We start from the raw sequence: 24590 nt of genomic DNA on the forward strand, positions 1-24590 counted from the left end.
ACCTTCCCACCACAGTGGTACCTATTTATCTACTTGCACTGGCATGCTTTTGAAATGCTAGGTTGGCAGGAGCTTGGACAGAGTAATGGATTTGAACCACCAACCTTCCAATCAGCAAGCCCTAGAGGTTCAGTGGTAATACCCTCTTGCGAGTGTCATAGGAAACTCTCTTATACTGAGCCAGATCACAGGTATTGTCTGCCCTAATTCCAGGATTTCAGGAAAGCCTTTCCCAGCCCAGCTGAAGATGCTGGAGACTGAGTTAAGGACCTTCTGAATGCAATGCAGGTCTTCTATGGCTGTGCTATTCCCCTTCCTCAGAGGAAGGTCAGTGTGGGATAGTGGCTGGTGTGTTGGACCATAGCAGAAGGGTAGGTTACCTGTCAGAGGACTTCAGTTTCCAGAACCTGTAGCAAACTACAGTTCCCAGGATGCTTTGGGGAAGTATATGCTTTAAATGTACGGTGTGGATGTGAATTTCAAATCACTGTAGGTGAATCTAGGCTGGTCACTTTCTCTTAACCCAATCGACTCCACAGGCATGGGCGTAGCCAAGGGGGGGCAGCTGCCTTGTCCCACCCCCCCCATCAAGTAAAACAATTGAAATACTTAACTGATCAATCACATTGGTTCCGCCCCCCAACCAAGTCCTGCCCCCCCAACAAAAATCTTGGCTACACCCATGTCCATGGGGTAGTTGCAAGGATAAATTGGGGATGGGTGAGACCCATGTCTTTTCTGAATTCCTTGGAGGAAGTACGGGATAAACAGAGAATTTTTAACATCTTCATCCCCTGCTCGTTTTAAGTGCTGCCTCTTGCTAGCAATTTCTCAGCATTTCCAAGGCCTTGCTTCCACAGGAAATGCATGAAAAACAGGATAAACTGTCCGGTGCCACGCTGTTCAGTTCTTTGCAAAGAGCACCGAGGACTCAGCTGTACAGCTGCCAATAAAACGTTTTAAGTGCAATGTGCAATGTGACACTGGATGGCGATGGTGAGCCTTATGCAGTGGCGTAGCGTGGGTTGTCAGCACCCGGGGCAAGGCAAGTAATTTGCGCCCCCTAACCCTAACCCCCAGATGTTGCGGCCGGCCCCCCCTGCACCCCCCATGCTACGCCACTGGCCTTAGGGAAATTCAATGTATTTTTAAAAACACTTTTTTTAAAAAACATTTTCAGAACTTTTTGTAAAAAAATGTGTATAGATTCCACCCAGGTGGGTCTTTGGAGAAATGGCTCTTGGGCCAAGTTGTGTTTGAAGGAGCACTTTCACTCTGTTTACATCTACTGAGATGTGTCACTGTTTCTCTCTCTATTCTGCTTCCACATCCACATGTACAGTGGTACCTCGAATTACAGATGCTTCAGGTTACAGACTCCACTAACCCAGAAATAGTACCTCAGGTTAAGAACTTTGCTTCAGGATGAGAACAGAAATCGTGCAGCAGTGGCAGGAGGCCCCATTAGCTAAAGTGGTACCTCAGGTTAAAAGCAGTTTCAGGTTAAGAACGGACTTCCAGAACAAATTAAGTTCTTAACCCGAGTGCCACTGTACCGTACTCCCAACAGCCACCAGCAATGGGAAATGGCAGAAAGCCAGGATCACACCAAAGCCAAAATCCTACGTGAAGAAGCATGACTGAACCTGCCTGAGAACACATCCCGCTGAATATAAATAAGACTGGCACCTGAGTAAACCTATAGAATTGGGCAGTATGGCTGCAATCTTATGGGAGTAAGCCTCATTAAGGACAGTAGAACTCTGTATGATACAAATATCAATCTTGCTGAAGCTTGTGTGAAATCTATTTGGCAGAAGAGTGAAGAAATCCCAGCTAAAATCCTGCCTCACTCAGAAACTCCCCTCTCTGGGGTTGCATTTCCACTACACACTTACTTGGGAGCAAGTCCCAGTGAATTCAGTGAGGCTTACTTCTAAGTAGGCATGCACAAGGTTGTGCTGTAAGTCACAGTGTGTTATCGTCCCTCCACCCCCCCAGCTCCTCGGAGGGAGTGAAATATGAAAGTGATACCAATAGCATAGGGATAATACAACAGTCCTACCTTTCAGGCTTGTTGTAGCAATTTCTGAGATAATGACTGCAAAGTGTTTTGAACACATAAAGCACTTGCAAGTCCTCCTTGGCAGCCAAAAGGCAAAGTAGAAATCATTTTAAACATAGAATCAAATGAAAGCTTAGCAGTATTATTACTGCAGAAGCAAACAAACACAGGTGCTTATACCAAAGTCTCTGGAGATAGGAGTGTCAATGGTACAAAGCATCTCCTGAGGTTGCATTATGTGCTTCCCTAAAATGGAAACAACTCAGAAAAATCCTGAACAGAAAGAGAAACATAAGTATCTGTAGCTCAGATGAGATACCTGGATTTCTTTTACTCTAAAAAGTATCCCTCCCTCCCCCAGTTTTTCGAAGGAATCTCATAGACTGAGTTTGGCACTACACATCTGCTGTTATTGCAGCTCTCCATCCTTCAAACCACAAAAGACTGGCACAAAACATTAATTACGAAGAGCAGCCCTGATGATCTCAAGCAGGGAGTCTTGAACAGCCTCTCAAACACACAGAGGGAAACCAAGGAAGGAGAATAATTAGATCCTCAAGACTTGGCTTTATTCGTTTTTTCCTTTAACTAACAGATAAATGGCAAAGCAGTACTGCTCTCAGATTTACATCTGGCATCAAGTCACAGTTTGAAATATTTGCTACAAAGCCTCTTGAGGATCTTTAGCAGTTTTCTTGTAAGAGTGATGGGAAGAGAGGAATGAGCAAGTTAATATTTACAAACATTCTGTTGTTTTGCAGTCTGTGTGTGCATTTTTATTTATTTATTTGGTGGTTTTGCAAACCCCCCGGGGTTACCCAAGCTTTCCAGTTGGGCTGCTTCCCGTTTCTGTTGGCACTCAATACCTGACCTCAGAATTACAGGGAGTTACAGGGAAATGCTCACATTGCTGGGATCTTCTTAAAAAAGGTGCCTTCTATCAGCAACAGAACAGCTACAAGTAGCATGCAACCCTGTCAAGTTGCAGTCCTTTATCATGGATGGGTAGAATCTCTAAAATGTTTCGCCTTGCACATTATATAGGAATGATTGGGTATTAACCACACAACCCGAGAGGTGCTGAAAAGCAACAGTGCTTTTCATTTTAAAGCGCAAGACTGTGTACCTGGCCTGACCAGGGCCAGATTTAGGTTTGATGAGGCCCTAAGCTACTGAAAGTAATGGGGCCCTTTATATGTCCAGCTTTTGTCAACAACAAATTGTTGCTTTTTTTGTGTTGAATATATGCTAATCTATGGACCTAACAGGTATCTGAAGCCATTTACACATAACAAAATATGTATTTTTTGGAAATGTACATCCAGTTTTTTCCCCCTTTAATTTTTTTTTGGGGGGGGGGCTCAAGAAAATGGGGCCCTAAGCTATAGCTTGTTAAGCTTATACATAAATCCGGCATTGACCTCCGCAGCGCACCAAGGCAAAGGCAGGAAAACGGACGGGGAGAGAGAGATCCGGCTTCCTCCTCTCGCCCGCCAGATCTCCGGTTGCCACGGGAGCAGCCTGCCGCCTGCGGGCGAGCGCGGTGCCAGCACCAACTGGCCGCTGCTCCCAACAGTCGCGGGCGGCTTGAAAGTAAGCAGCGCGCACGCCGAGGCGCGCCCGGAGGGGCGGCGTGACGGCGGTCTCCACTGATTGGCCGCCGCCTATATAGGCTAGGCAGGCAGCGCCGGGGAGCCACTTCGAGTCCTTGCCCACCAGTCCCCACCTGCGCTGCGCCGGGAAGGAGCAGGGCGCCCCCTTCAGGCACTAAGGAAGAACCGCCCGCGTCAGCCTCCGCTGCGGGTGGGGAAAGGCAGGTGGGCAAAGGCGCGGCGAGGGTCCGCGGGGGTCCCCGGGCGGGCAGAGTTTAGGGAGGCGCTGCCAGGGTGGCTGGGTGGGTTGGTAGCTTTCCTGCGGGAGTCTTTGAAGACAGGGCTTAGTTTCGGGGAGGGTCCGAGCGCTCACTGAACAAGTGCCTTGGGGCAATCGCTGGAAACAGTGGACTAGAAACTTGGGAAGTTGGAGACAGTGGACTAGAAACTTGGGACGTTGCCCTTGGTCCATGTAGCTGAATATAGCCCATATTTCCAGCATTTCAGATACGGGAGTGTTCCTTCCCAGTCCTAACTGGAGGCGCTGGGGATGGAACCAGTGGTCTCAAAGCAGATGCTCTACTCCTGCGCCACAGCCCTTGCCTCACTTAGTGATTCCCAAGTAGACCCCTCTGCAGTTATTGCCTCCAGCAGCCTCTGTAATTTGTAATTGGCGCTGCCTGCAGGCGGGCTGAGATGGGCCCAGGTCACTTGCTCCAGGGTTGTGTGACCACAATGCTATTATAGCTCTCTATGGGAGCACCTGGTCATCTTTCAGCTGCCACAGGACCAGCAGAAAAGGAGCTCTGCTTTTTAGAAAATGATGCTGCAGAGTAGAAGGCTGTTTGTGTTTTGAATAATAATAAAAAACTTGCTCTGTAATATCCCTTAATACTTATCAAATCCGAGAACAGGCTTGTGTAAATTGAGTAAAGGTTAAAAAAAGTAAAGGATCCCTGGATGGTTAATTCCAGTACCACAGTCCTATGTTATATTTGGCAGTAAGTTTCACCGAATTCAGCAAGGCAAAGGTGATGCATCCCTTGTTCCTTGACACGTTTACTTGGAGGTAAATCCAGTGGCACTTGGTTCTAAGCCTTAGAGTTTGGGGGACCTTCAACTGTGAGCCACTTTTGCTGATTTAATCCCATTGGTTTCAGCAAGGTAAAGCTATTTGGTGGAAGGATGCCAGTTTTAAAGAAACATGTAATTCCAAGGTTGCTTTCTTCTCATAAACTCTTTAATGTGATTGGCTTTCTGGGGGCTAAGGATACTGCAGTATTTCGTTTGTTACATTTATATCCCACCTTCTCCTCCGAGGAGCTCAAAGTGGCTATGTGGTTTTCCTGCTCCCCAGTTTATCCTCACAACGACCCTGTGCGGTAGGTGAGACTGCGACTGGCTCAAGGTCACCCAGTGAACACCATGGCTGAGTGAGCATTTGAACCTTGCATGATGGTTGTGGCCCATCTCTAATATTGCCAGGGTTTTGTTATTTTTAAACAAGTTGCTCCCCCTGTGCTTTGGGCTTACTGCGTTGAGTCTTGCGTCTCGCACACATTTCTCTGTGTACCTCAGTTGGTTTTATGGAGGGTCACCGAAACACTAGTGAGAGAGCAAAGATAAGAAAAGGCAGCCCTGTACAAACAAAGCTACAGGAAGATTTCCGTTTTCTAAGAGTCAAGTCAGAATCAACTTCAGGGGTGGGTTGCTTCTTGAAGGGAGTCCATCTGAGGATATTGTCAGAAATTGGGTGCATTCAGATATTGCATTAGTTTTTCTGATTTTAGTGCTACCGCCTTTTACAATGCAGTAACTGTGGCTTTTTGACTGAGATATGGGCATGTCTCAGTAAACTTCATTTACACCAGTGAGGGTGGTGTGACACAACAACAAATGCCATTAGACAACATTGCTACTCCTCACACTTCCTGCACATGCATGCTGCAGTTTCCTCATGATTCTCCTATGAAAACGGCAGGAAGGAACAACTGTATGCCGCCCCAAATCTTGTCACTGCTCTCGTGATTTTCTAGGTTAATTGGGCTGCAAATGTATTCCCCCCCCCCCCCGGAAGCAATTAATACAGAAAGTGAGCACTAAACTTCTACTGCATTCTGCCAGGTTTCTAGAAGTGGCTGTCATATTGGGTAGAAGCTCAAATATAATGCAGGAGTTAATAGTTAGGGAAACGGAAAGGACTGCTGTGTGGGTGCAGCCTCAATGTGTGTTTCTTTGTCTTTCCAGCATCAGCTGCTGACCCTGAGGAAATGCATTGCAGCCACAATGGTGATGAGAAGGCACAAGATGAGCTTTGGGATGCCCTGCCAGCTGTTGCACAGCCTCGAACCAATCAAAATCTCCACCAAAGAGCTATTCTGGGGGAACTGACGGGAAATGGGCAGAGTTTGAGACCCTCTGTCCAGGTAAATCATGGAAGACTGGGATTCCCGGATAACTTATACAGAAGGTTCTTTTATCACCTGGGCTTAGGACATCAGAGATTTATTTTTTTGGAGTGGTAAAGGTGGGAATAAATGGACCAATGGTCTGTCTGTGTAAGGCAGCTTCCTAGGTTCAGTAGCTGTTTGCTACTTGTTTTGAGGCTCACTTACCAACCTAGCAGTTCGAAAGCACGTCAAAATGCAAGTAGATAAATAGGTACCACTCCAGCGGGAAGGTAAACGGCATTTCCGTGTGCTGCTCTGGTTCGCCAGAAGCGGCTTAGTCATGCTAGCCACATGACCCAGAAGCTGTACGCCGGCTCCCTCAGCCAATAAAGCAAGATGAGCGCCTCAACCCCAGAGTTGGCCACGACTGGACCTAATGGTCAGGGGTCCCCTTACCTTTACCTTTAACCAACTAGGAAGGGACAACAACCCTGCAGTTTCATGTTTATCCGCACCCGTGCATCTCTGAAGCACCTCTTCTGCTTACAACTCCACCTTTAAAAGGTTAGCTTTTTTTTCAACTGTAAATGAGAACTGTAAGACACTTTCTGTGTTTAAAAAAAGTGTTATGGCACTTTAAATACTAAACAGATTTTCTAAGGGTGTCAGCGTTCATGGACTCTGGGCAACCCTACAGTTTATTGGGGTTAAATCTAGCCAAGTCACACCCTGGAGTATTGTAATCAAGGGACATAACCAACTTAAGTTGGTCATTCTATTGGGTCGGCTTTGAGCACCCAACCCTTAAGCTACAATTCTAATCATGTTTACTTGAGAGTAAGCCCACTTGAGTTTATTAGAACTTACTCATGAGTAGACATGGCTAGGGTTGTGGTGGTGTTATTGCTAGCACAGCAACTCCTTTGGGCTTTGTATGTTAAAATGCTGTAGGAATGGCAGGTCAGAGAATAGTGTGACTTGAGGTCCCAGCTGCACTGTACACTTAAAGCAGTTACGAAAAGGTTGCCCTTCCCTTTGGGGGACGCTATATTTGCTGTCAAATGACATCCTCTGTAGGAGGTACAGAGCAGCACTGTGAGTTGTTGACTCTTCTTTTGCTCCAGTACTACCGACGTATGTTCTTTGGGCTCAACGGCACTCAACGAACAGGGCGACTGTTAAAGGGGTTTGCGCATGCCATGAGCTGTGGAATGTAGGACCACTGGAAAATGCATGCACTCTTTTTAACTGCCAGTGGGTCAAGTACTACTGAAAGGTTCCATCTTCAGTTTCTTGGAAACTTGAAGCGAGGGATTGAGAGGGACTAGAAGTCTTTCTCTCTGTGGTTTTCAGTGGGACTTAAGAATTCAGCATCTGCCCTGTTTTAGAGATATAGGTTTTTGCTGTTGTGCCAAGGAGGAGTGTTGAGCCACCAAACAGTTCTTTATGGGCTAGGCTTCCTCAACCTCGGCCCTCCCAATGTTTTTGGCCTACAACTCCCATGATCCCTAGCTAGCAGGACACAATGGTCAGGGATGATGGGAATTGTAGTCTCAAAACATCTGGAGGGCCGAGGCTGAGGAAGCCTGGTTTAGCATGTTATGTATCATGTTATCAACCATACACCTCTCTGTCTTTCATCCAAGCAAGCAAGAGGTAATCTCAGAGCTCAAGGACATATCCCCGCCAATCAAAAACACTCAAGAGGGTGCAAAGCAGGGCTGGTAGGGAGTGTGGCTGGATGGGTGGTGTCGCCTGGAGAGAGAGAGTACTGAAGGCTAGGTAGAGAGACTTGGAGGACTGGATTTGGCCCCTGGGCATTACCTCCCTATCCATACTCTAGACCAGTGTTTCCCAGAATTGGGTCTCCATCTGCTTTTGGACTACAACTCCCATCATCCCTAGCTAGCAGGACCAGTGGTCAGGGATGATGGGAAGTGTAATCCAAAAACAGCCAGAGACCCAACCCAAGTTTGGGAAACACTGCGCAGTCTAGGCTATTATCCTGCCTTTCAAAAGTTTGGCAATTGATCATAACCATGACTTTCAGAGGACTTTATCAGACGCATAGAGTGTTGTCTTCAGAGACATTTTAAGTGTGAGAGATAATATGTATTATGCACATATGGGTGGAGAGAATTGTAAATTGTGGAGGGTCAAAACACCATGAAATGCAAGAGACTGTGAAAGAGGTCACATGTATGCAAAGTAAGCAGAGCGTGATGGACTATGTCGAAATGGCAAAAATTAACTGGGAAGCTCAGAATTCGAGAAGCCAAGAACATTAAAAAAAGAATGGGAAAAGTTTACAATTTATATATGAGATCATTGTAAGCAGGTTAAAACATTGGCAGGATTTTAACCACACTTGTAATGTAACTGAACGTATGGACAATTCAGAAAGACAAAAAATTGGAGAAGTATTGATACGCAATTGAAAATATTATCAACAGGACCCATGGAAGGGATGGGGAGGAAGTCAGGAGATTCAGAATAATCTCAATATTTGGATTCTGAATTGGTTTTTGTTGTATGTTTATACTTTTAAAAAATAAAAATATATATATATAAAAAAGGAAGCAGATCTGCCGTCCACAGCCATGTGAGGTTTGTGTAGAAATGCCACTGGCCCCCGTGGCCTTTTGGCCTTATTTTTTTCTCCCTGTGTGTGTTATAACTATGTGTAAAAGATAGGGTGTTCTGTTGTGCCAGAAGTGGTTTAGTCATGCTGGCCACATGACCCGGAAAGCTGTCTGTGGACAAATGCCGACTCCCTTGGCCTGAAAGCAAGATGCATGCTGCACCCCATAGTCTCCTTTGACTGGACTTCACCATCCAGGGGTGCTTTACCTTTACCTTTTACCTATAACTTTTTGTACCAACTGAGGGCAATGCTTCTGTATCAAAATTGTGGACTTCCATTTCCAAAGGTTTGTGCTGCAGTTAAATCCATGTCTTTTTAAGATGCTACAAGACTAGCCTGGCTGAACCACTTTGGCTGAGCTCCCCACCCTCCCACCCCGTCTCTGTCTAGCTTGAAACGCCTGGTATTCAGTCATGGAAATTACGGGCACAGTGTCTCTACGTGCTAAATGGTAAATAGCCACACCATGCAGTGTTCTGTACTGATATGGAGTACTAATGATGGTTGCTTCAAAACCAAAATGTCTTCTGGTGCTGGATTGCCAGGGCTCTCTTGGAATACTGATTTGCCATTAACTTTAGTCTCTGTTTCTTGTTGGAGTTTTCCAGCTCATCAGTAGGCTGCCTTCTGCTTCAGACTCTTCCCTGCCCACCTTCTTTCACAATGCATTAACTTGTTATGTACTAACCTTGGATCCTAGAACAATAGGCAGGTAGGATCCTAAAATGCAACAACTGATTGGGCTGCAGGAGGAGACCAATCAGGCTCCAGGAGGGGAGCAGAATCAGCCAATCAGACAGGACTCATTGTGTAAATAATGTATATAAAGGCCTGAGGTTTGGGGGGGGGAATTGAATCACTGTTTTACAAGTTGCAATAAAGAGCATGAAATCACTGCAGGACTCTGAGTATATTTCACTTGTGCTTCGGTGTACTAGGATGCAGTTTAAACAAGTCGCACACCCTTGGGTGTGAACAAGCCAAGACTCCTTCCATAGCTTTTTGCAAACAGCTATGTTTTCTTGCCAATGAGCAACCAAGTAGGAAGCAGCATAAGATTAAAACTCCTGCACTGTTGTCAGTGGCATATTCACTGACAGATCAGTGTCACAGACTTGTACCTATATTCTGCCCACTCCTTGTATTCTTGCAAGTTCTGTGCAGCTACATTGGAATGTAGGAGTGTTTTTTGGCTTGATCTGGGAAAGACCTCTCACATTTCCCTTGTCCCGCTGGCCCTCAACAAGAAGGAGCACCATGGGCTCCCAAACTACAGTTTTGGGGAACTGAAGGCTTTCAGGGGCCACAATCCATATGCCTTGCCCTACCCTCCAGCCTTCATAAGGGGTCTGTTTCCAGAAGCACTGTGAGAGGAATGAAACTTTGCACTGGCCATCAGGCAAGGGTTTTTTCTCCCTGCCTTGTCCCACCCTCCAGCCCTAGGGGCCTTATGAAGGGAGTTGCTGCCAGGGGCATTATGCGTAGGTGTCTTTTGATGAACTGAGTGGAAGATTGAGTCATGGGGGTGGAGAGAGACAGAGAAATTCAACAGTGCTTAGTTTGTTTTTGGTTGCTAGGTTGTTAATCATAGAATTGTAGAGTTGGAAGAGACCATGGTAGTCATCTCATCCAACCCCCTACAATGCAATGCAGAAATCTTTCACCCAACGTGGGGCTTGAACCCACAACCCTAAGATTAAGAGGCTTATGCTCTACCTACTGAGCTATCTGATATCAGAATGCCAGGATATTCTGCCCATCTCTTTTAATTGGCCAGTAAAACAGTAAGGGAGCTGGACCAACAGAAATCGTGTGCAATGACTTCCACATGTGCAAGAGAGCTTTCCTTTGGTTAATATTGCTTTGTGAATTATGAGTGCTGGAGTGCTTTGTGAATCTTATGAGTATTGTTGGGTTTGTGCTGCTCCACTTATTATTATTATTATTATTGGTTAATAGGGCTTTATAGAATGTGTCTGTTTTACTGATTATTTGCCGTTTTGCTGACAATCTGTTAATTACTCTATACAATTCGTGTTGTATTTGTGATGTACAGTGGTACCTCAGGTTCCATACGCTTCAGGTTCCATACGCTTCAGGTTACAGACTCCGCTAACCCAGGAATAATGCTTCAGGTTATGAACTTTGCTTCAGGATGAGAACAGAAATCGTGCTGCAGCAGCGCAGCAGCAGCGGGAAGCCCCATTAGCTAAAGTGGTGCTTCAGGTTAAGAACAGTTTCAGGTTAAGAACAGACCTCCGGAACAAATTAAGTACTTAACCCGAGGTACTACTGTACTATTACGTTGTTGCTATTTATGATTTGCAAGCTGCTTTGTGATAGAAATATTGTAAGCGAACTGAACTGAAATGCGTCTTTTCCTGCACTCCTTGAAGCAGGAATATAGGCTGTCCCTACCAAAAAGATTCTCATTCTTCTTTTCAGGGAGCAAACAGGCTGAGAGGCTTCTCTGGATCCGAAAATGTCTGTCCTGCTTTAACTACTGGCAAGAATATGATGCCAGTCTGCGTGGCGTCCAAGCAAAGTTTTGCTGTTTACAGAGATGAAGTGGAAGGGAAAAACAGGTACAGCTGTATGGCTGTGGAAGAATCCAGCATGTGTGAAGTTGATACCTGCACCCGAAGACCCAACATTCACCTGCTGCTAAGCTTGAGTACAGGTATGTCCAATGGCCTACAGAGGTTGTTGGCCCTTGACCAGTAGCCATTCTGGCTGGGGCTGATGTGAGTTGGGCTCCAACAATGTCTGGAGAACCATAGCCTTCTTTTTAAATTACAGTGTATGTTGCCTATAACATCCAAGAAATCTAAGGGTTTATGACACCTGCTGATGGAAGCATACACTGAAACTGATGGCTAACAACATCTTTTAATATTTTAAAAAAATCATTCTTCCTGGTAATATGTTGGTGAATCTAGGCTCTCCAATGCTGGTGGATAAGTCGTTGCAGTCCCAAGATGAGGATCTTCAGGGTTATAAAGAGGACGTCATGTGTGCTGCGGAATATGCAGAAGATATTCATCAATACTTAAGAGAAGCTGAAGTGAGTGGCACTTTTAAGGAGCTCACTGTAGACTTGGCTCAGAGATAGCACCAGTGTAACATGCACTCTGCATCCTCCCTTCTTTCTGATATTCACACCGTGAGTATGTACTTTAGCTTATGGAACCTAAATTGCACTCAAATGCAAGTTTAATCCTGTCCTCTGGAGGAACAATCTCAGTTTAGTATCATGGACCCCTTGAATTCAAACTTCCTGTAAATTAGCTCACAGAGGGGCTTCTCTCTCTCTCTCTCTCTCTCTCTCTCTCTCTCTCTCTCTCTCTTACACCTCCTTATTCTGAGGCTGAACTCTTTCCATGCAGGTGAAATACAGGCCCAGAGCATGCTACTTGAGGAAGCAGCCTGATATCACCTCAAGTATGCGTGCAATCTTGGTGGACTGGCTGGTAGAAGTCGGTGAAGAATATAAGCTTCGAACTGAAACGGTGTACCTTGCTGTGAACTACTTGGACCGGTTTCTCTCTTGTATGTCTGTCCTCAGAGGAAAGCTTCAGCTTGTGGGAACGGCGGCAGTTCTCCTAGCTGCGTAAGTAGGCTTGCGTGAGCGAGCAAACCTTTGGCAGATGACAACTGTTTAGGGCTACCTGGTGAGACTTGTCCGGATCTGTCTCTTGAGTGCTCACGTGTCCTAGCAAAGGCAGGAAGCCACTTTATTTCAAGTTAGTCTATCTAGCTCATGGGTGGGGGGACCTGCAGGTCTCCAGCTAGACTCCAGCTCCCATCATTCCTTGCCACTGGTAATACCGGCCGAGGCTGATGAGAGCTGGAATCTGTCTAGATGGCTGCAGGTTCCCCGCGCCATTCTAGGTCATTACTGCCTACACTTCTGTGTTACAAACAGGGCTGTTGCCCAGGCCAAATTGGGAGATGCCAAGAATTGAAGCCTGGCGCCTTCTCCATTGGGCTCTGCCAATGGACTACAACCCTGTTTCCCCATAAATATACTTGGAGAGTGGGCTAACAGTCTTCAAATGTTGAGTTTGGACCCATCACTGGTTTGCAGGACAAAATGGGTTTTCACTTGCTTTTTCATTGGCGGTGGCTCCTGTGAGCAGGTCCCAATGACGTTCTGCTGCTGCTGAAATCACTGTAGGTACATTTTTTTTTGCAAGCAAATGTTTCACTTGCATCTACAACCTTAATCCACCTGAATAGTTTGTGGATCCCAAGTTCAGAGAGCGAGGAAATCAAATGAGTTGGTATGCTTTAGTTATTTGTGTTGGGATTAGCCTGGGAGACCCAGAATCATATCCCTGCTCAGCCACAAAACTTATTGGATGACCTTGTATCAAATTGCTTACCTCTTGGTCTAACCCAGACATGTCCAAAGTCCGGCCCTGGGGCCTAATCAGGCCCACCGGCCGATATAATCCGGCCGCTGTGGCAGTTTATTTCCTGGGATTAAATCCAAAAAAAGCTCAATAATTTTGGGCAGCCCTCATGTATGTTCGCTTCATCAAATCTGGCCCTCTTTGAAAAAAGTTTGGATACCCCTGGTCTAACCTATCCCACAGGGTGGTTATAAGAATAAGGAGAAGGAGAGATGATCATATATGTCAACTTGAGTTGCTTGAAGGAAGTGCAGAATAAATATAATATAACTTACTAAGGGTGCATTTATCTTACGTAATCAAAATTTATTATTGGTTTTGTGACTACAGGTAAAACTTACATCTGTACTATTGGTACATTGTTCTAACATTCAGTGGGTCTCCTCTTCCAGCTGGTGAATGAAAGCTTTGTTCAAATTCTTAAGGGTGTATACATACTTTAGGATTGGGACCATTTTATGGTTAGCATCCAAATTGTTCAGTAACAGGTTTATATAGGGACCAAGACATATTTCAGGAGCCTGGCATAATGTTATCTTGGTCTGAATGAAGTCTATTGTGAAAGGTATAAACAGATTCTTTTGTCTTGGCCATAATGATAACATAATGCATGTGCTGGTGGTGCAGTATACAAATCACTTGGAGTGGTTCTGAAATTGTGGGACCACCACTGAGAAGGCCCTGTTTCTCTTGTGCCTGGCAGTCTCAGGATGGTGATGCCAAGGGATTATCTTAATGAAACAGAATTTAAAATATACAGTAAGGCTTTGTAGGTTGCTATTTCTCCTGATTCCCCAGGAAATATGAAGAAATCTATCCCCCAGAAGTCAAAGAATTTGTGTATATAACCGATGATACCTACACTAAAAAACAGCTGCTCAAAATGGAACACCTGCTCCTCAAAGTCCTTGCTTTTGACTTGACTGTTCCAACCATCAACCAGTTTCTCTTCCAGTATTTGCAACTTCATGGTGTCAGCATCAAGACAGAGAACTTTGCAAGGGTAAGGATATGACCTGTGTGGCAAACACTTCAAAGGACACCCAGACCAAATAAAAAATAAAAAAGTCATTAGCCTAACTTCCCTGATGCCAGTGCCCCTCCAGCTGCATCTTCTCTAGAGAAGGCTATGTGTCTTAGAATAATAGAATTGCAGAGTTGGAAGGGACCATGAGGGTCATCTAGTCCAACCCCCCACAATGCGGGAATATTTTGCCTAATGTGGGACTCAAACCCACGACCCTGAGATGAAGAGTCTCATGCTCTACCAACTGAGCTGGTTCAGTTTCAGTCTTCGCCTGCTGCCTCTGTTGTGCCCCTGTCCAGTCTTGCATCTGTCTGTCTGCATTTCAGTGGTGACCAGCATTCTTGACCAAAACTGAGACTGAGGTAGCCATGGGCAGTAGAAATCTATGAGAGAGCTCTCTCACACAAATGGGGGGGGTAAGTTAAGAGGAAACATCTCCCCTTCCTGTGCTGCAGGGGCAAAACAAAGTTATTTGCTAAAACTCACAAGCAATTTGCAGCACTAGTTTAGATTTATAAAAATGATCTGAATCTGCTAAACTAAATATTGGGTCTGGGCACACTTATTAGTCCATATTGGACTATGGATGACGTGTTTTACAGTGTTGACCATGGTCACAACTACACCATAATTTAAAACACTACCATGCCACTTCAAATAGTCATGGCTCCCCCTCCCCCAAAAGAAAAAGTCATGGGAACTATAGCTGGTTAAAGGTGCTGAGAGTTGTTAGACCCCTCACAGAGCTATACTTCTCAGCACCCTTGGCAAACTACAGTTCCCAGTGTTCTTTGGGGAAAATCATGCTCTTGAAGAGGTATAAGGTAAAGGTAAAGGGACCCCTGACCATTAGGTCCAGTCGTGACCGACTCTGGGGTTGCGGCGCTCATCTCGCTTTATTGGCCGAGGGAGCCAGCATACAGCTTCCGGGTCATGTGGCCAGCATGACTAAGCTGCTTCTGGCGAACCAGAGCAGCGCATGGAAACGCCGTTTACCTTCCCGCCGGAGCGGTACCTATTTATCTACTTGCACTTTGACGTGCTTTCGAACTGCTAGGTTGGCAGGAGCAGGGACCGAGCAACGGGAGCTCACCTCGTCACAGGGATTCAAACTGCCGACCTTCTGATTGGCAAGTCCTAGGCTCTGTGGTTTAACCCACAGCGCCACCCACTTTAAATGTCTGCTGTTGCTGTGGCCTGTCAGTTTTCCACAAACAGTGACATTATTATTATTATTATTATTATTATTATTATTATTATTCTGCCCATTGAACTAAAAGTGCCAAAATATAAAAACACCAGCTATAAAATCACCATGGCCAATGGTTAGGGATAATGGGAGTTGCAGTCCAACATCTGGAAGGCTGGTAGAGATACTGTGGGATAGACCTGAATCTCTCTTGATTTCCCTGTGATTAAAATGCTGTCCAATTCTCTTTAGTATGTAGCAGAGCTGAGTCTCCTTGAAGCTGATCCATTCTTGAAGTACCTTCCCTCACAAACGGCAGCAGCTGCTTACTGTCTTGCAAACTACACTGTGAACAGGCATTTTTGGGTAAGCCTGACTTTTGAATATTAACCAACGCCTTATAGCTTGCTGGCTCCCGGTGTGTTCAAACCCTTCAAAGAATAAAACTGGATACAAAACGGGAAGGTGCCTTGACCCCAGGTTTAGCTGGCTTTCCCTTTTTTTTTAAGCAACAAACTTAAAAAATGGCTGAAGTAGTAGAAATCCTTCAGTCCGACACAACTACGTTTTTGTCACTCGGGAGGCTATTAACTCTGCAGAGAGATGAACTCTGGAGCTTTCTGGGTTAAAAACAACTATGTGGTTTAGTTGACTTTAATCCATCTCTGTTGTTACTGCTCTTCTAAATCTGCTGTCTTATTAACTTCACTGGCATAAATGAGATTTTTCACTGATATGTTCTCTGGTAATTATCCCAACATCTGCTTTGGGAATGTTGCGAGGTAAAGGATATGGCTGGTGTAAAAAAATAAACATTTCCCAAGCGCTCATGAAAGCACAACTCTGCAGTGTCCCTTCCTGGGTGGTGCACTTTAGTATGGGCTGCTTCTCATGAAAGGAGCCACCACCTCCTGTGTAGGGCGGTGGAAAACCAAGGTTTCATTGCGTACAAGTGGAGCATAAGGAAAATTGATCTGAATAGCACAATATTGCCAACAATGGCTGCTGGTGGCTCTCCAGAATTTCATACCAGAATCTCTTCTCCCGCCCTACTTGGGACCTTCTGCAGCCAAAGCATGTGTTTTGCCACGGCCCTTTCCCCTAAAAAAGTGTTCCCGTTTCCCAAACTTAGGTCTCCAGCTGTTTTTGGACTAGCTAGCAGGACCAGTGGTCAGAGAAAACAGCTGGAGACCCACGTTTGGGAAACACTGCCCTGGAATAATTGGGGTAGGGGGTCTACCTAATGTGAGTGGAGCTTCTCTGCTGGATTTTGCTCTGTGCTTGCCTATTCGAGGAGCCTTTTTCCCTTGTACCCAGCAGTAATTGGTGAAAAGTTGAAACAAAGCTACTGAGTGCGGTTGAGATGAGGCCTCTCCTAACTTGATGCTGGCTCAAGGCAGGAGAGTCTCTCTCCAAACGTATGTGATTGTGACACGTTCTTACCTGAATGGAATAATAAAACTCTCATCTTTCTTCTTCTGATCAGCCAGAAACTCTTGCGGCCTTCACTGGCTACTCACTAGGTGAGATAGTGCCCTGCCTAAGCGACCTGCACAAAGCCTGCCTTGACGCTCCACATCGACCACAGCAAGCGATAAGGGAGAAATACAAGCTGGCTAAGTAAGTTCTTGGGCCAACAACTGCTTTCTGAACACCTCTGTAAAATTGTGACCAGTGGAAATAACAGCTGTTAGAGGAGGAAGAAAGCTGGACAGCATGTGGGAATATAATAGGTTGCAAATACTGCCAAACCATAGTTTAGCAGTATTGCAAGGGTGGGAGACTAGGATTGCACCTGGCCCTTGGCTTAATTTCAAAAGTCCTCTGTTAGCCCTCTGCTTTTTCCAGGCAGTTGAATCATCTGTCTCTTGCCCACTAGCCTACTAGTTAGTGGGGAAGAGGAAGGGCAGGACGGAGACAATAGGGGTCGTATAATGAGAGAAAAGAGGTTGGCCTGTCTACCACTGACTTTGACCCTGTGCGGCCCCTGGCGGATTTGGCCCGAAAGGAGTGCATCTCTTCAATGAGAAAGAGGTTGCCCATGACTCACTGAGAAGGATGAGCCACTGATAGCTTTGGGCTCATGGGCTCCCCTCTCTGCCACTTGCAGAGGAGGAATTGGGACACTTACGTTTCCATTTTATATTAACTCCAGCACTGCCTGCCTCTGAAACCCCTAAACCGTGGTTAAACGTGAACAATGGCTTGTTTGGACAAACCAGCTGCTTAACCTGTGGCTTGAAAGGGCTTGTTGAAACAAGACAACAGTTTGGATTAGCCGCAGTTGTTTGGATCCGAACAACCCATGAAGTTCAAAGTAAATCCAAAAAGAGGAGGGAGAGCTTCCAAACTCACTCTGAAGAAGCCACCAGAGGGAAGACTGGGCGATGGGTGAGCCTAAGGCTTGCTGCATCTCATCCTCGTAACATTCTGTCTTAGCATGACATGCAGCCTGGCTCAAAAGCGTGGGCAGGATGTATATAATGAGTGCCACACACATGCAATTTAAACTTTGTACTAAGAACAATTGATTTTTGTCAGACGCATGAAGCTTTCGAAACTGTTAAATGGTAGCTTCCCCTATGACCACAGGAAATCTGTTAAGAATTCCTCTCTGATATCTCACTTGGTGTTGCCTATATCCTTTCAGGCTTATTTTCTCCAAGGAATTTTTTTTTTTTAATGGAAATTGCATCTCCCCTGAGGATGCTCCAAGCGATAACCAGTAAGAACACAGCTGCCGTCAGAAGGGCCAGAGACATAGGCACATTTTCTTTTATAGAAGTAGAGATTCCTAGGCACTTGCAAATAGCAAAATAACCCCCACAGTCATGGATGTGAATCTTTTCTCTTTTTTAACTTAAATCCAGTGCAGATTTCCCAATCAAGATTACGCAACCTGCTAATCTCGAGTTCTTGAAGTGCTGCAGAATTATCAATGGGGAGTTTATTAACTCTTTGCACTGAGTGGTTTCTTCCTTCACAGGTACATGCAAGTATCCCTCCTGGAGCCCCCAGCCATTCTACCTCTGCTATGAACTGCAACAGACGCCAGTAAACTGCACAGAAACTGAAGCACTTGCCTCCTGATCAATAGAGTTGATCTGGCCAAATTATTATGTTTTTAATAGGGCACTGCAGGTCATGTGTCTAATCTTGTTGCTTAAACTATTTTTAGAGGACCTTTAGTATATAGCTGTACTGTATTACAAGGACTCGGGACTGTAGTTTTACCACAAACTAAAAGCACTTTTAATAAACATCTTTTCATTTAAAAGAACTCTTGGTGTCTCTGCATGTGTGAATTGTTCTGAATTGCCATGTCTGCATGACGGCAGCCTGGAGAATGAACACTAAACTTCCCAACAAAATGAAAAGCCAGGAATAGGAATTGAAGAAGCTGCCATATACAGAGACAGACTGTTGGACAAGCCCTTCTGATCGGCAAGCCCAGAGGCTCAGTGGTTTAGACCACAGCGCCACCTACGTCCCTATTCTACCTTTACCAACTCACAATTTCAACATTTCACTGGGGAAACTGATGATGGTGTACGTTTTAAATATACCCTCAGAAAGCTGGTAGCGTTGCTATAACTAGAACAGAAGAGAATGATAAATATGAGGCTGTCTCTTTGCCATTATAGAACAGTGCTGTTAATTCCAATATAGCATTGTAGAACTAGACTAAAAAGTACTTGAATGGTAGGCCAGCGCTGGGACTGATGGCAGTTGTAGTTCGAAACATCTGGAGGGCACCAGGTTGGCACAGGCTGTTTTGGGGGTACACACCAGAACTTTGAATTGGGCCCAGAATCAGATAGGCAGCCAGTGAAGCTGTGGCGACTGGTGAGATGTGTTCGGAGTGAGCAATGTCTGCTTCAGATTAGTTGTCAGAGGCTGTCTGCATGATGTGTTGTGGTAAGTGAGTTGGGATGTCTTCCTGTCCTACTTAAAACACAATCTTGTTCTTGATCTAGGATTGAGGAACATTTGAGGTCCAGAACAACACAACTCTTCCTTCCTTCCTTCCTTTCCTTCTCTCTCTCTCTCTCTCTCTCTCTCTCTCTCTCTCTCTCTCTCATTTTTAATAAGCCAAGTACAGTACTACAAATATGGCACAGGAAAATACACTGCAGAATCTTAATAGGAATTAAAGTACATTGGTCTGATTTAATTGTGATACATTGGGTTATTATCTTATGTGGCAAGAGAACAAATGCTGAATGTTTGTCCCTTGGAGAAAAATAGTTCCACAAAGCAATCTGCAGTGTAATTAACACCAGTGTAAAGGATGCACTCCAGAAAATGCAAAAAAGAAAAGAAAACCAGGCCTTTAGAATTATAATAATGAAAGCCTGTAAATGAGATGGGAATGCTGCTGTGGTAAAATTAGGACAAGCCCAAATGCAGCCAAAATGGTATTTGTAAAGTACATAGGAAAGTATAACATAAATGCTTATCTTAATGTTTGGGCAGGGGGAAGTAGCCTATATGCCAAGACCCCTCTAATCCCTGGATTTAGCAAGTGTCAGAATTCAGTCAAGGCTTTTAGTTCTTGGAGTAGCCCAGCTAGTCTCCTTGTGAGCTGATAGCCTGAGTGATGAGCCATTAAGGCGAACAAAGGAAGGGGCTCTGTGGAAGATTGCAAATGGGTGGAACCCCTCCCCCTTCCCCACTCCCTAAACTCATAGATGGTAAAAAGGACAAAAGCCAGGGTTGAGAGTTTTTTTGGGCATTGATGTGACCTAGGAAAAGGTAGCAAGTTGGAGAGAGAGTCAGAGCAATGTCTGAGAGCAATGTTTGATTTCTGTTTAAATCCAAGGCTGTGACTATGGGAGAAACAAGACCCTCTTGGGATGTTGATGCTGCGAACCCCTCCACTGTGGGCTCAGGTTGTAAAAGCTAAAGGGACCCCTGACCGTTAGGTCCAGTCGTGACCGACTCTGGGGCTGCGGCACTCATCTCTCTTTACTGGCCGAGGGAGCCGGCGTACAGCTTCCGGGTCATGTGGCCAGCATGACTAAGCCGCTTCTGGCGAACCAGAGCAGCGCACGGAAACGCCGTTTACCTTCCTGCCAGAGCGGTACCTATTTATCTACTTGCACTTTGACGTGCTTTCAAACTGCTAGGTTGGCAGGAGCAGGGACCAGGCAACAGGAGCTCACCCTGTCGCAGGGATTCGAACCGCCGACCTTCTGATCGGCAAGTCCTAGGCTTTGTGGTTTAACCCACAGCGCCACCTGCGTCCCTGGCTCAGGTTGTATATGTGTGCAAATAAACTCGTATCATAAAGACACCACAGTCTCCACTTTGCCTCATTTCCAAAGGAAACACGAACCCTGGGTAAGTGCCTGGAATCTGGCACCACTTGGAGACGGGTGGTGTGTAACACTTGAATTTATACCACACCCTTCCCTTCTCAAGGAACTCAGGGAGATATATGTCCCTGTAGGTTCCATCTGAACTTTCTAGTCCTGCCTCCTTGTATCACACTACAAGCAACTCAAGCAGAAGCAATGTGCTCTGAACTGTTGCCAATAGCGGGTTATTTTTACGGTACCACCCAAGCGTGTAACTTTTTTAAAATAATAAAGCAGATTAGCCTGCCCTGAGGGGCGTTGAATCTAGAAATCAGAACAGGCAAGACAACAGTGCAAGGGACTGGGAAGGAAGCCTGGGATAAAGAGGAACAATATGCAGTCATTTCAGAAAACACTGGGGTCAGGGGTGGGCAATGAAATAGGAAGGACCTCAACTCAGTGACTGAGTTCATTTGCTTTGAATGCAGAAGTGCTTTGATTCAATTCCTGACATCTCCCAGATGGGCTAGGAGAGAACTCTGACTTTAATCCTGGAGAGCTGCTGCCAGTTAGGGCCCCAGCTGTGCTATTTGCTCGATGAGCCTTGTGCAGAAGAGGGAGCAAGAGACAGCTTGACTTCCAGAGCTGTCCCAAAGTTATAGCTCCCAGTGGATTTCTAGGGCAGGATGTTCAACAGGTTGATCACAATCTACTGGTAGATCCCCGCAAGGGTTTGGTAGATTGCGGTCGATCTCAGGCTCCCTTTCCTTAGTGTTGCTAAAACTGACTCCTACCCTGCCCCCTCCAATGTTGTTTGAAAGACTGAGCTTTCATCCACAGCAATCTTTTTGTGGAAGTTTCCCCCCCCCAAGCTTCTTCTCTTTCTCCTCCCCAGAAAAGGCTCAATAACTGAACCCCTAAAAAATGGGGGCTTTCCTCCTGCCTAAAAAAGCACAACAACTTTGAGCTGACCCCGAAAAAACGGGGATAGATCATTGCCAGTTTTCAATTTTGAAAGTATGTAGATTGCAATCTCTTGAGAGTTGGCCATCCTGCTCTTCAACTGCAATACAGACCTCTGTCTCAGAGCCAGGGTGAGGCAGTTGCCTCATGCTTTCTAAGTGAGCCTGCTGCAATCAGGTAAGATAGAGGATGCTGTTGAGATAACTGTCAGCTGCTGGTCTTAGTGGCTCCTGTACCTGAAATGGGGAAATTGCTGTCTTGCTATCTTTTGTCTCAGGCAGCAAAGCCAGTGATCCAAGCAGCTTGATGACATCATCTCCCTTCAGGGAGGGAGAAGCTGTGGAAAGCAGCCTCTCAGAAGGAATCTCTGGCCATTTCCTTAGTTATACAGACAAATGCATCATCTCATCTCATCTCATTGCATTGCATTTATATTATATATACCGTATATGTCAGCGCTGCCCAAGGTCCCAGCTCACACAAGACCAACGCTGCTTCTTGCTCAAGTTTAAAAGTCTTTATTAAAGTTCAGTCTCATTTCCAGACGTGCAGCGCGCAACGCTACATCTATCCGTCAGACCGTAGAAGTCCCATCTGAATCTCCGCCCCCCTGACACCAGCTTAAGATTCTAGCTTTACTCCACCTCTTCCTCTGTTCCTTCTTTCTCTGGGTCCTTCTGCTAGTCGGAGTCTCAGCCCTCCTAGATTCTTCTGACGCTGATTCTCCCGACTCCTCCCCCCCCCTCTTTCGGGCTTTAGGACCTGGCTCCCAATCCGGGTTTTCTGCTGTCCCGCGCTCCTCCACATTTGAACTTGGCGCGCGCGCGCAGCCTCCCACTTTCCTTCTGACCGTTACACTTGTGTCACTGCTCCCCCTTTCGGGGAGGCTAGCTGGACCTGGCCTTCCCTCCTTCTCCCCACTCCCCGATGGAGGAGAAGATGGTCCTGACTCACGTGACTCTTCCCCCCCACTGTGCTCTGGTGGGGAAACTGGCCCTACTCCTCCGCTGCTCCTTTGGGACTCCCCTCTGGTTCCTTGTTTATGGATCGTCCCCTCTGGGATTCGCCTCGCCCTTACCATAGGCGCCCTCTCCTGGGAATCTTCTGATTCGCTGGAGAAGCTCATGGAATCTCTCGGTCCACTGTCATATTCCCCTACGCTCCCCTCTGATTCCTCTCCTCCGCTCTCTATCTGCTCTCTCCCCTGCTCTTCTGCTCCTGAGCCTCTGACAGTATATATTATCTTGTGAACTGCTCTGAGATCTTCGGATGAAGGGTGGTATATAAATTTAAACCACTGAGCCTCTTGGGCTTGCCGATCAGAAGGTCGGCAGTTCGAATCCCTGCAATGGGTTGAGTTCCTGCTACTCTGTCCCAGCTCCTGCCAACCTAGCAGTTCAAAAGCACACCAGTGCAAGTAGATAAATAGGTACCACTTTGGCGGGAAGGTAAACGGCATTTCCGTGTGCTCTGGTTTCCATCTCGGTGTTTTGTTGCACCAGAAGCGGTTTAGTCATGCTGGCCACATGACCCAGAAAACTGTCTGTGGATAAACGCTGGCTCCCTGGGCCTGAAAGCAAGATGAATGCCACACCCCATAGTTGCCTTTGACTGGACTTAACCATCCATGGGTCCTTTGCCTTTTTATTTTTATTTTTACATTGCTGTCCAGGAGGAAAGCGGCCATATTTTTGTCCTAGACAGGGTAGCGAGTTCTTGCTATAAAACTTCGCTCCTTTTAGAGCAGCGGTGGCAAATTAGAATGATCCCAAAGACTGAACATTTCCGTTGTCTTAATAAAGAAACTGCCGATAAGACTTAGTTTGAGACACACACGCCCACTGCACAATAGAGTATCACATAATTATTCACCAGTTTCTTTGGCATGAATTTAATTCCAGCATTCCAGTCACATTGTCACCGTGGATACTAAGAAACAGATCGAGTAATTTAAGTTTTACTGAATTTGGGTGCAAGTTCCTCGCCCGCTTGAAATCTATTATTTCCTTTCTTAGTGCATGTGAAATGAACTGGCAAAGTTAGGAGTTTGTCATGCATCAGTGATGAAGGGTCCCCAGCAAAACACAACTGGAATGAAAATGAGGGGGAAGCCTAGTATTATTCAAGGAAAAGGTTTCCGTCAGTAAAAGTTACAGAGAGCATGCAAAGGGAATGACTGGTGTACTGGAATGCTAGCAGTTTGCTAAGAATAACTAGCATTTCTCTACCACATACTGGATATTTATATAATAAATAAAAATAATAAAATTTTATTTATATCCCAGCTGAAGATTACAGTTATATGTAATCTTGCAACTTATAAATTAAATCAGCACTATACAAGTGGGAATTGGGGGGGAAACTGTTGCAAGAGATTCTTGCTCCCTAAAAGAAATGCTCCTATTTAGGGAGCTTGCCACATTTAAGGAACCCACAAAGATGCCCGGGATCTGTAATTTACCCCTTAAGTAAAGGTAAAGGGACCCCTGACCACTAGGTCCAGTCGTGACCGACTCTGGGGTTGCGACACTCATCTTGCTTTATTGGCCGAGGGAGCCGGCGTACAGCTTCCAGGTTATGTGGCCAGCATGACTAAGCCACTTCTGGCGAACCAGAGCAGCACACGGAAACGCCATTTACCTTCCCGCCGGAGCGGTACCTATTTATCTACTTGCACTTTGATGTACTTTCAAACTGCTAGGTTGGCAGGAGCTTGGACCAAGCAACGGGAGCGGACCCCGTCGCGGGGATTCGAACCGTCGACCTTCTGATCGGCAAGTTCTAGGCTCTGTGGTTTAACCCACAGCGCCACCCGCATCCCACAATTTACCCCTTACAGAGTTGCAATTACCATATCAAACTACAGCTCCTAGGATTCTTTGAGAGGGGGAAAATGTGCTTCAATAGAATGTTTGCTGTGTTTGCAAACATTGTAAGCTGCGAGGGGCTTAAGGAACATAGAAAAAACTGCTTTATAACAAGTCGGACCATTGGTCCATCCAGCT

The 24590-nt window shown here is 45.8% G+C and overlaps 1 protein-coding gene across 1 annotated transcript; it reads left to right on the forward strand.

Moving 5' to 3' along the window:
* The first annotated feature begins 3750 nt into the window (after window positions 1-3750).
* Window positions 3751-18602, forward strand: CCNA1 (cyclin A1). The gene is made up of 9 exons (XM_053386057.1): window positions 3751-3882; window positions 5905-6083; window positions 11137-11371; window positions 11631-11755; window positions 12078-12301; window positions 13905-14109; window positions 15575-15688; window positions 16809-16942; window positions 18309-18602. The coding sequence occupies exons 2-9, from the start codon at window positions 5928-5930 to the stop codon at window positions 18358-18360; spliced, it is 1245 nt and encodes a 414-aa protein (XP_053242032.1). The 5' UTR covers window positions 3751-3882; window positions 5905-5927; the 3' UTR covers window positions 18361-18602.
* The last annotated feature ends 5988 nt before the right edge of the window (window positions 18603-24590 follow it).

The sequence above is a fragment of the Podarcis raffonei genome, chromosome 4, assembly GCF_027172205.1.
Source record: "Podarcis raffonei isolate rPodRaf1 chromosome 4, rPodRaf1.pri, whole genome shotgun sequence".
Lineage (NCBI taxonomy): Eukaryota > Metazoa > Chordata > Lepidosauria > Squamata > Lacertidae > Podarcis > Podarcis raffonei.